At 46.9% G+C, this 12,118-nt stretch overlaps 1 protein-coding gene across 1 annotated transcript; it reads right to left on the bottom strand.

Moving 5' to 3' along the window:
- Positions 1–4,306: 4,306 nt before the first annotated feature.
- LOC137302008 (lysophosphatidic acid receptor 6-like) lies at positions 4,307–12,010 on the bottom strand. Its single transcript, XM_067971718.1, has 2 exons — positions 11,301–12,010; positions 4,307–5,491 (listed from the first exon to the last, which is right to left on the bottom strand). Exon 2 carries the CDS (start codon positions 5,477–5,479, stop codon positions 4,361–4,363), a length of 1,119 nt encoding a protein of 372 aa, XP_067827819.1. The 5' UTR covers positions 5,480–5,491; positions 11,301–12,010; the 3' UTR covers positions 4,307–4,360.
- Between the last annotated feature and the right edge of the window lie 108 nt (positions 12,011–12,118).

The following is a 12,118-nucleotide window of genomic DNA, read 5'->3' as shown; positions in this document are numbered from 1 at the left end:
CCAAAGGTCAGGAGGGTGGGACTGAAGTGCAGCCAGAAGTTGGAGAGCAGTCCCCTTAAATAGTGGCTGCAGCCCCCTTTATGCACCTGGAACACGGACTCATCCAGGCCGCCAAAATATTCAGGCAGCCTGAGAGTCTGTGAAGTGGTTTAACACCCTGTTTATCGGGGCTGATCCACTCCACATCCCCAGTGGTACAGGGGAGGACTCCCGCATAGAGAGCCCTCCACTGGGGATCTCCGCCTCCGCCGGATGGGGAGATGGTCCGCCAGGGTGTGTCCGGGCGAGAGACGAGGGCCAGGGAGTGGAGAGTGTGCAGGAGCAGCCCGTACAGGAAACCCCACGGCGCAGAGTGAAATGGCAGGGAGGGGGTTCCTGGGAGACTGCTCATGTTGTGAGGCACAGCCCCCCGAGGGAGGTTTCAGCACCTGGCCCCGATGAGAAAGTCTGTCCGAAATGGGGTCAGATCGACCGGGATCGCTGCACACGCTCGAGTCTCCTCAACACCTCGATTGGAGACAGAGCCGAGTGCAAATTTTTGTTTGTGTATGTGTGTGTGACAGTGTGTGTGAGTATGTATATGTGTATGTGTGTGTGAGTGTGTGTGTGAGTGTGTATATGTGTATGTGTGTGTGAGTGTGTGTGAGTATGTATATGTGTATGTGTGTGTGAGTGTGTGTGTGAGTGTGTAAATGTGTATGTGTGTGTGACTGTGTGTGAGTATGTATATGTGTATGTGTGTGTGAGTGTGTGTGAGTATGTGTATGTGTATGTGTATGTGACTTTGTGTGAGTGTGTATATGTGTATGTGTGTGTGAGTGTGTGTAAGTGTGTATATGTGTATGTGTGTGACTGTGTGTGAGTATGTATATGTGTATGTGTGTGTGAGTATGTATATGTGTATGTGTGTGACTGTGTGTGTGTGAGTGTGTATATGTGTATGTGTGTGACTGTGTGTGAGTATGTATATGTGTATGTGTGTGTGAGTGTGTGTGAGTATGTATATGTGTATGTGTGTGTGACTGTGTGTGAGTGTGTATATGTGTATGTGTGTGTGAGTGTGTGTGTGAGTGTGTATATGTGTATGTGTGTGTGAGTGTGTGTGAGTATGTATATGTGTATGTGTGTGTGAGTGTGTGTGTGAGTGTGTATATGTGTGTGTGAGTGTGTGTGTGAGTGTGTATATGTGTATGTGTGTGTGAGTGTGTGTGAGTATGTATATGTGTATGTGTGTGTGAGTGTGTGTGTGAGTGTGTATATGTGTATGTGTGTGTGAGTGTGTGTGTGAGTGTGTATATGTGTATGTGTGTGTGAGTGTGTGTGAGTATGTATATGTGTATGTGTGTGTGAGTGTGTGTGAGTATGTATATGTATATGTGTATGTGTGTGAGTGTGTGTGAGTATGTGTATGTCTGTCTGTTTATGAGTGTTTGCGTGTGAGTGAGAGTTTGTGTGTGTTTGAATGCTTGCGTGTGTTTTTGTGTGTTTTTATGTGTATATAAGTACGCATATGTGTGTGTATGGATATGACTGTATATGTGTGTCTGTCTGTATGCGTGCGTGCACACGCACATCAGCTGAGTTCGGGTGCGTGTGTGTCTGTCAGAGTTAACACACATCAGCTGAGTTCTGGTGTGTGTCTGAGTGTAAATGTCTGTCTGTCTGTGTTAACACACACATCAGCTGAGTTCAGGCGTGTGTGTGAGTGTCTGTCTGTGTTAACACACATCAGCTGAGTTCAGGCGTGTGTGTGTGTGAGTGTCTGTCAGTGTTAACACAGATCAGCTGAGTTCAGGTGTGAACGAAACGGTGATGCTCTCAACACACAAATACCCACCCAACACTCGCTGTCTGACCTGGTGAGGTCCCTGTCGATCTGAGAGGAGGGTGAACAGATTGAAAAGACGTTTAAAAGTGATTGAAAGGACATTAATTGGAGACCAGCTGGAAGTTTTGGATTATTTTATTGCAACTATTTACAACAAAAGCATTTTGTCCACAGGCCAATCAGAACATGAAAGAGAATCCGGCAATTCCCAACACACAGTCAGTCTGTACGGTGAGAGATCGATAATCAACAGTACAGTCAGTCTGTACATTGAGAGATCGATAATCAACAGTACAGTCAGTCTGTACAGTGAGAGATTGATAATCAACAGTACAGTCAGTCTGTACAGTGAGAGATTGATAATCAACAGTACAGTCAGTCTGTACAGTGAGAGATTGATAATCGACAGTACAGTCAGTCTGTACAGTGAGAGATCAATAATCAACAGTACAGTCAGTCTGTACAGTGAGAGATCGATAATCAACAGTACAGTCAGTCTGTACAGTGAGAGATCGATAATCGACAGTACAGTCAGTCTGTACAGTGAGAGATCGATAATCAACAGTACAGTCAGTCTGTACAGTGAGAGATTGATAATCAACAGTACAGTCAGTCTGTACAGTGAGAGATTGATAATCGACAGTACAGTCAGTCTGTACAGTGAGAGATTGATAATCGACAGTACAGTCAGTCTGTACGGTGAGAGATCGATAATCAACAGTACAGTCAGTCTGTACAGTGAGAGATCAATAATCAACAGTACAGTCAGTCTGTACAGTGAGAGATTGATAATCAACAGTGCAGTCAGTCTGTACAGTGAGAGATCAATAATCAACAGTACAGTCAGTCTGTACAGTGAGAGATTGATAATCCATAGTACAGTCAGTCTGTACAGTGAGAGATTGATAATCAACAGTACAGTCAGTCTGTACAGTGAGAGATCAATAATCAACAGTACAGTCAGTCTGTACAGTGAGAGATTGATAATCAACAGTACAGTCAGTCTGTACAGTGAGAGATCAATAATCAACAGTACAGTCAGTCTGTACAGTGAGAGATTGATAATCCATAGTACAGTCAGTCTGTACAGTGAGAGATTGATAATCAACAGTACAGTCAGTCTGTACAGTGAGAGATTGATAATCAACAGTACAGTCAGTCTGTACAGTGAGAGATCAATAATCAACAGTACAGTCAGTCTGTACAGTGAGAGATTGATAATCAACAGTACAGTCAGTCTGTACAGTGAGAGATTGATAATCAACAGTACAGTCAGTCTGTACAGTGAGAGATTGATAATCGACAGTACAGTCAGTCTGTACAGTGAGAGATTGATAATCAACAGTACAGTCAGTCTGTACAGTGAGAGATTGATAATCAACAGCACAGTCAGTCTGTACAGTGAGAGATCGATAATCAACAGTACAGTCAGTCTGTACAGTGAGAGATTGATGACCTGCTGCAGCTGAGCTGATGTGTTGGGGCAACAGTGGGAGCACGGCAATGAGGCCCAGTGTCACTGGGGGTGAGAAAGGCTCCTCCACCTGATCACACTCGAATGACCCCTCCTGGAAAGTGTGTGTGGAAGAGAAAGAAAGAGTGGGAGAGTGTGTGAGTGTGTGTTTGAGTGTCTCTCTGAGAGAGGAGGTGTCTGTATTTTTTGGGTCATGCTGTAATTACAGTCTCCCACCAGTGGAGGTGCTGCAATATCATTAGTCGCTCAGAGTCATTCCCTCCCAGCATCAAATGTCCTTCATCATGGGCAAGCCCTGGGCACCAATCGGAAACTTCCAGCCCTGGGCACCAATCGGAAACTCCCAGCCCTGGGCACCAATCGGAAACACCCAGCCCTGGGCACCAATCGGAAACACCCAGCCCTGGGCACCAATCAGAAACTCCCAGCCCTGGGATCTCAGAGATCAGAAACTCCCAGCCCTGGGATCTCAGAGATCAGAAACTACCAGTCCTGGGAGCTCAGAGATCAGAATCTCCCAGCCCTGGGATCTCAGAGATCAGAAACTCCCAGCCCTGGGATCTCAGTGATCAGAAACTCCCAGCCCTGGGAGCTCAGAGATCAGAAACTCCCAGCCCTGGGATCTCAGTGATCAGAAACTCCCAGTCCTGAGATCCCAGTGATCAGAAACTCCCAGCCCTGGAATCACAGTGATCAGAAACTCCCAGCCCTGGGATCTCAGAGATCAGAAACTCCCAGCCCTGGGATCTCAGTGATCAGAAACTCGCATCCCTGGGATCTCAGTGATCGGAAACTCCCAGCCCTGGGATCTCAGAGATCAGAAACTCCCAGCCCTGGGATCTCAGTGATCAGAAACTCGCAGCCCTGGGATCTCAGTGATCAGAAACTCCCAGCCCTGGAATCACAGTGATCAGAAACTCCCAGCCCTGGGATCTCAGAGATCAGAAACTCCCAGCCCTGGGATCTCAGTGATCAGAAACTCCCAGTCCTGGGATCCCAGTGATCAGAAATTCCCAGCCCTGGGATCACAGTGATCGGAAAATCCCAGCCTTGGGATCTCAGTAGCCAGTCACTCTAGTCTTCCTCTCCGACGTGCCTTTCATTCGAAGGCTGATGTTACTCAGAGCCTCCTCCCGACAGCAGAACCTTCTCCACCTGAAGATGTCGCCCGCGAAGGAGTAGATCAGAGGGTCCAGGCAGCTGTTGAGGCTGGTCAGTGCCATGGTGACCCGTCGGGCGGAGTAGGTGAACTGGATGAGCCGGCAGCTGGACAGCAGCTGGATGCGCCTGAGGGTGTGGATGAGTTGGTTGAGATGATAGGGGACGAAGCAGATGAGGAAGACCATCAGCACCAGGAGCACGGTGCGGAGAGCTTTCCTCTTCACCGCGTGCACGGTGTTTTTGCCGGCGGTGGGTTCCAGCAGCTTCCTGGCGATAAGCGGGTAGCAGACCAGGATAAGCACCAGCGGGATGAAGAAGCCGATGATCGCGGCCGCGATGCTGATCCCAGAGATGCGCCTGCTCCAGGAACCCGACGAGAAGTTCTCCAGGCAGGCCGTCTTTCCGTTGGGGAAGCTGTTGGTCAGCGGTCCTCGGAGGGTCAAGTAGAGGAGGTTGGCGGCCAGGATCAGCCAGATGAGGCAGCAGGCGACCACCCGATAGCGGGGCCTGCGGAGCTGCAGAGATCTGATGGGATGGACCACAGCGATGTAGCGATCCAGGCAGATGCAAGTGAGGAACAAAGTGCTGCCGTACATGTTGGCAAAGAAGAGGGAGCCGGTGATTTTACATGCCAGCTCGCCGAAGATCCAGTCGTTCCCCAAGGAGTGGTAGACAACTTTGAAGGGAAGGGTTGCAGCAAAGATGAGGTCTATCACGGCCAAGTTGACCATGAACACGTCGGAGGGCGAGAAGGCGCCCTTCTTCCTGAAGAGGTACCACAGGGCACAGCAGTTCGACACTGCGCCAAAGATAAACACAGCGCTGTAAACGATGGGGAACATGAGGTACTGGAAGTTGGCGCTGACCTCGCAGTCGCGGGTGTTGTTTGTGAGATTGGCGCTGCCTGTGGAATCGATATTCACTTGGACCCACGGATATGAAGTCCCTCCCGAGGACCAGGTCTTCTCTGTAAAAGTGGAGTCAGCTTCAGGTGTGAATACTGTCGGGTCACCCATCCTTCATAGAATCTGAAATTGGACAAAACGATGGCACCGGGGTTAGACTGTTTGGGAGTTTCTTTGCCGACACTTTTTCCCGTGCTGTTTGATTATTGAGTCTCGCTCTGTTTGTATCCCACTCTGTATTTTAGGGTCTATGTATCAGGAGAACTGTCCTCATTCTGAAGTTAGAAACAGTCCCCTTTAAACACTGCCGTTGGTAAACTACAACAACAACAATTTGCACTGATAGAACGTATCTCAGTCCTGGCCTTTTGCGGATCGACGATTAGCATCGCCGCACCATTGGCGGCCGTGCATTCTGCTGCCTAGGCCCTAAGCCGTGGAATTCCCTCCTTGAACCTCTCCCCATCCCTCTCCTCCTTTAAGAACCTTGAAATGCAGTAGAGGGTGGTCTCATTGGTATTTCTTTCAGAGAGCCGGCACAGGCATGAAGGCCTGAATGGCCTCCTTCTGTGCTGTATGATTCCATGAAAATCTATCTCTGACCGAACTTTTGGTCACCTGTCCGAACATCTCGCTCTTTGTTTCGGTGTCAAATTTTCCCTTAATTTACCCTCCTGTGAAGCACCTTGGGATGTTTTACTATATTAAAGTTGCTGTACTGACAGTCTCAGCCATGTCTCACTGGTAGCATACCTGCCTTTGAGTCAGAAGGTCATGTGTTTGAGCCTCACTCCAGAGATTTCCACACATAATCTAGGCTGACACTTCATGCCGTCCTTACGCTGTCTGGGCCTACATGTGACTCCAGTCCCACCCCGATGTAGTTGACCCTTAACTGCCCTCTGAAGTGACCTAACAAGTCACTCTGTTGTCTCAAACCATTCCAGGAGAAGGCCCACCTCCACCTTCTCAGGACAACCAGGGACGGGCAATAAATTCCGGCCTTGCCAGGGACGCCCACATCCCGAGAATTAATTTAAGAAAAGCAGTGTTGTTCTACTTTCCCCGCTGACTAGGACTTGGGTTGAGATGGTCCATAAATCATTTCACACCAGGCACCGCTGTCAGCAGGCACAGGGCCCTCTCACCCTAACACAAAGTGGTTGAAACACTCAGCGGAGCAGTCTTACATCTCGGGAGAGAGTTAACGTTTAGTTATCGGCCCTCTGTCAGAACTGACTGACTGACCGAGCTTTTAATGAAAGCTTATCTTTTTCCTTCTCTCTGCCTCATCCATTGAGAGCTTCCAACGTTTTCTGATTTTATCTCAGATTCCCAGTATCAGATCGTCACTAGTAAATCCAATCGGGAATTCAGGAGAAACTTCTTTACCCGGAGAGTGGTAAGAATGTGGAACTCGTTACCACAAGGAGTAGAGGCGAATACCACAGATGTATTTAAGGGCAAGTTAGATTAACACAGGAGGGAGACAGGAATAGAGGGATATGCTGATCGGGTTAGATGAAGAGTGGTGGGAGGAGGCTCATGAGAAACATAAACACCAGCACGGACCTGTTGGGCCGAATGGCCTGTTTCTGTGCTCTGAATTTCCTGTCTTTCGCTTTTAGTCAGCGTGTGAGGTCCAATGCTCTGCAAAATGCTTAATGGGACCGCATGAGGTGAGGTCAAAGGTCAGTGAGGGAGTGGAAAGGCATTAAACAAAAATTGCAAGGAATAGGCCCAAGGGCAAAATAAAATACCTGCAGGGAAGGGAGGCTTGAAGCAGAAAAGGAACATTCCGGAATCATGAAGTAGATCTGAGGTTTATCCTCCACACAAGCAGTAATATGATCCCGCCCTGTTCTCAAATCCCTTCATCGCTCTTTAATTCACTACCTATCGAAATGTTGACGTAGTCTCTGCTTCAAAGATTAACTCGGGTTGTGCCTCAGCTTCACAGTCCTCTGTGCAAAGAAGTTTATCCTCCTCTCTGTTCTAAATCTCTTACATTCAATCTTCGATCTGTGTTCCCCTCATTTTAAATCGCTCAATCACTATAAACAGTCTGCTTTTATCTATTCTGTCCAGGCCCATCATAATTTTAAATTATCACCTTGATCGAAGCATCCCACAATCTCCTCTGTTCAAGTCCAGACTTGACGCTTTTAATGCAGTGAAATGTCCCAAGGCGCTTCACAGGCGAGTAATCAGACGCATATTGACACCGGGCCACATAAGGAGATAATTAGGACAGGAGACCAAAAGTTCGGTCAAAGAGGTAGGTTTTAAGGAGCGCCTTAAAGGGGGAGAGAGAGGTAGAGAGGCAGACAGGTTTAGGGAGGGAATTCCAGAGCTTAGGGCCTATGCAGCTGAAGGCACGGCCGCCTGTGGTGGAGCGATTAAAATGGGGGATGGACAATCTGTGCACAGGACGAGATGAGACATTAAACTGAGGCTCCATCGGTGATCTAAGATGGGTGTAAAAGATCCCATGATGTTATTTTGAAGAAGAGCAGGGGCAGTTCTCTCTGGTGCCCTGGCCAATAATTATCCCTCAACAAACATCACGAAAACAGATGATCTGGTAATTAACGCATTGCTGCTTGTGGTAGCTTGCTGTGCGCAAATTGGTTGTAGCGTGTCGTATATTAAAACAGTGACTGCAGTTCAAAAATACTTAATTGGCTGTGAAAGGCGCTATATAAATGCAGGTTCTTTCTAAATGCGTTAGTGTGAGGACTAAAGATCAGTTGTTGGTGCCTGTGGGAGGGCTTCAGGCAGTTAATTCTGACCAAACAGGATACAATAGTGTAGTGATTCTGATGCTGGAATAGTATCCCAGAGAAATTTCAGTTCAAAATCCCACCACAGCATTTTGAGAATTTGAATGGCAAAAAGAATGTTGTCATTTATTGCAATGGGAATGGAATATAAAAATAGTGATGTTTTGCTACAGTTGTACAGGGCATTGGTGAGACCACATCTACAATACTGTGTGCAGTTTTGGTCTCCTTATTTCAGAAAGGACATAATTGCTTTGGAGGCGGTTCAGAGAAGGTTCACTCGACTGATTCCTGGGATGAGGGGGTTATCTTATGAGGAAAGGTTGGACAAGTTGGGCCTGCATACACTGGAGTTTAGAAGAATGAGAGATGATCTTATTGAAACATATAAGATCCTGAGGGGACTTGACGGGGTAGATGCTGACGGGATGTTTCCCCTTGTGGGAGAGACTAGAACTAGGGGCCACAGATTAAAAATAAGGGATCTCCCATTTAAGACGGAGATGAGGAGATTTTTTTTCTCTCAGAGGGTGGTGAGTCTGTGGAACTCCCTTCCCCAGAGAGCGGTGGAGGCAGGGTCAGTGAATATTTTTAAGGATGAGTTAGATAGATTCCTGATTAACAAGGGAGTCAACGGTTATAGTAGCTAGACGGGAAAGTAGGGTCAAGTTCACAATCAGATCAGCCATGATCTTATCAAATGGCAGAGCAGACTCGAGGGGCCGAATGGCCTACTCCTTCTCTTAATTCGTATGTTCGTTTGAATTCAATTAAAAAATCTGGAAATAAAAAGTGACCATGAAGCTGTCGGATTGTCTTAAAAACTCAACTGGTTCACCAATATCCTTTAGGGAAGGAGACCTGTCATCCTTACCCGGTCTGGCCTATATGTGACTCCAGTCCCGGTTGATTCTTAACTGCCTTCTGAAGTGATCTAGCAAGCCCCTCAATTGAATTGAAACGATAGAAAGAGGAATTCACTCTGCTGTGAGAATGTGCACAAATCAGTAATGATTCATTACATAATTACTGGAAATTATTGTTAAATCATTGTATTGAACCATAAATTGAGATATCGTTTTGCTGCAGTTTCGGACTTATGCTCAGCACACAGCTTTGGTTTAAACTTTCTTTTAATGACCAGCTCCCCAATGAGGAAATAAATATAATGGACCTTTGCAGTTCAGAATGAGAAAACTTGCATTCCGAGAGCACTTTTCACAAACTCGGGCTGTCCCACAGCGAATGAAGTACTTTTGAAATTCAGTGATGGTTGTAATAAGAACATAAGAACATAAGAAATAGGAGCAGGGGTAGGCCAATCGGCCCCTCGAGCCTGCTCCGCCATTCAATAAGATCATGGCTGATCTGATCCCAACCACAAATCTCAAGAACACACGAAGTCGGAGCAGGACCCGGCCACTCAGCCCCTGGGCCCTCTCCGCCACCCACAGGGCATTGACCGATCCGAACTCAGCTTCATGTCCAATTTCCTGCCCGCTCCCCATAACCCCTAATTCCATTTACTTCTAGGAAACTGTCTATTTCTGTTTTAAATGTATCTAATGATGTAGCTTCCAAAGCTTCCTGGGGCAGCAAATTCCACAGACTTACCACCCTCTGAGTGAAGAAGTTTCTCCTCATCTTAGTTTTGAAAGAGCAGCCCCTTATTCTAAGATTATGCCCCCGAGTTCTAGTTTCACCCATCTTTGGGAACATCCTTACCGCATCCACCCGATCAAGCCCCTTCACAATCTTAGATGTTTCAATAAGATCTCCTCTCATTCTTCTGAACTCCAATGAGTAGAGTCCCAATCTACTCAACCGCTCCTCATATGTCCGCCCCCTCATCCCCGGGATTAACCAAGTGAACTTTCTTTGTACTGCCTCGAGAGCAAGTATGTATTTTCTTAAGTGTGGACACCAAAACTGTATGCAGTATTCCTGGTGCGGTCTCACCAATACCTTATATAACTGCAGCAATACCTCCCTGTTTTTATATTCTATCCCCCTAGCAATAAAAGCCAACATTCCGTTGGCTTTCTTGATCACCTGCTGCACCTGCATACTAACCTTTTGATTTTCTTGCACTAGGACCCCCAGATCCCTTTGTACTGCAGTACTTTCAAGCTTCTCGCCATTAAGATAATAACTTGCTCTCTGATTTTTCTTGCCAAAGTGCATAACCTCATATTTTCCAATATTATATTGCATCTGCCAAATCTCCGCCCACTCACCCAGCCTGTCTATAACCCCTTGTAGGTTTTTTATGTCCTCCTCACTCTCTACTTTCCCTCCCATCTTTGTATCATCTGCAAACATTGATATGTTACACTCGGTCCCCTCCTCCAAATCGTTAATATAGATCGTGAAGAGTTGGGGACCCAGCACCGACCCCTGTGGAACACCACTGGCTACTGGTTGCCAGTCCGAGAATGAACCATTTATCCCAACTCTCTGCTTCCTGTTAGATAACCAATCCTCCACCCATGCCAGAATATTACCCCCAATCCTGTGATTTTTCATCTTAAGCAATAATCTTTTATGTGGCACCTTGTCGAATGCCTTCTGGAAGTCTAAATACACTACGTCCACTGGTTCCCCTTTATCCACCCTGTACTTATATCCTCAAAGAACTCAAGCAAATTTGTCAGACATGACTTCCCCTTCATAAAGCCATGCTGACTTTGTCCTATTAAATTATGTTTATCCAAATGTTCCGTTACTGTCTCCTTAATAATAGATTCCAAAATTTTACCCACCACAGATGTTAGGCTAACTGGCCTATAATTTCCAGCCTTCTGCCTACTACCCTTTTTAAATAACGGTGTCACATTAGCAGTTTTCCAATCTGCCGGGACCTTTGCCGAGTCCAGAGAATGTTGGAAAACTATCACCAAAGCATCCACAATCCCTACTGCCACTTTCCCTCAAGACCCTAGGATGTAAGCCATCAGGTCCAGGGGATTTATCCGCTTTGAGTCCCATTATTTTACTGAGTACCATCCTGGTACTCAGTAAAATAATGTGGGAAATGCTGCAGCGAATTTGAGCAAAGCAAGATCCCACAAACAGCAATGCGATAAATGACCACGTAAGTTATTGTTAGTGATGTTCGACATCTGAGAAACAGAACTCGTTTTACTCACCGGAATCCTGGGACTTCAATTTAGTCTTTTGATGCTGCTCACTCGCTCAGATTGTCTGTGGAATTTTTAATGTCTGCTGTGTCTGTCTGTCTGTCTCATTCCAGTGAGTGTTCCTCTGTCTCTTTCTCTCTATCTCTCTCCCTCTCTCTCTGTCTCTGATTCTCTCTCTCTCCCTCTCCCTGCCTCTCTCTGTCTCTGTCTGTCTGTCTCTTTCTCTGATTCTCTCTGTCTCCCTCTCTCCCTCTCTATCTGTCTCTCTATTATCTCCCTCTGTGTCTCTCTCTCTCTGTCTGCCTCTCTCTCTCTATCGCTCTCTCCCCCTGACTCTTTCACTGCCTCTCTCCCTGATTCTCTGTCTGCCTCTCTCTGCCTCTCTCCCTCTCTCTCTGTCTCTGTGATTCTGTCTCTCTCTCTGTCTGCCTCTCTCTCAGTCACTCTCTCTCCCTGGCTCTCTCTGTCTCTGACTCTCTGATTCTCTCTGCCTCTCTCTCTCTCTCTGCCTCTCTCTCTCTCTCTGCCTCTCTCTCTCTCTCTGCCTCGCTTTCCCTCTCTCTGTCTCTCTGATTCTGTCTCCCTCTCTCTGTCTCTCTCTCTCTGCCTCTCCCTCTCTCTCTCCTTCCCTCTCTCTCTGTGATTCTGTCTCTGTCTCTCTGTCTGCCTCTCTCTCTGTCGCTCTCTCTCTGTCTCTGTCTCTCTGATTCTGCCTCTCTCTCTCTGCCTCTCTCTCTCTCTCTCTCTGCCTCTCTCTCTTATGGGAGTTGGTATAAATAATCTTCCTGTTGCGAAATCTTCTCAATTGAGCAGATTCCTGTAATCTC

This window comes from Heptranchias perlo, chromosome 35 (genome assembly GCF_035084215.1).
Source record: "Heptranchias perlo isolate sHepPer1 chromosome 35, sHepPer1.hap1, whole genome shotgun sequence".
In the NCBI taxonomy this organism is placed as follows: domain Eukaryota; kingdom Metazoa; phylum Chordata; class Chondrichthyes; order Hexanchiformes; family Hexanchidae; genus Heptranchias; species Heptranchias perlo.
The sequence above is the reverse complement of the archived record's forward strand: the minus strand, read 5'-3'. Positions and strand labels throughout refer to the sequence as shown.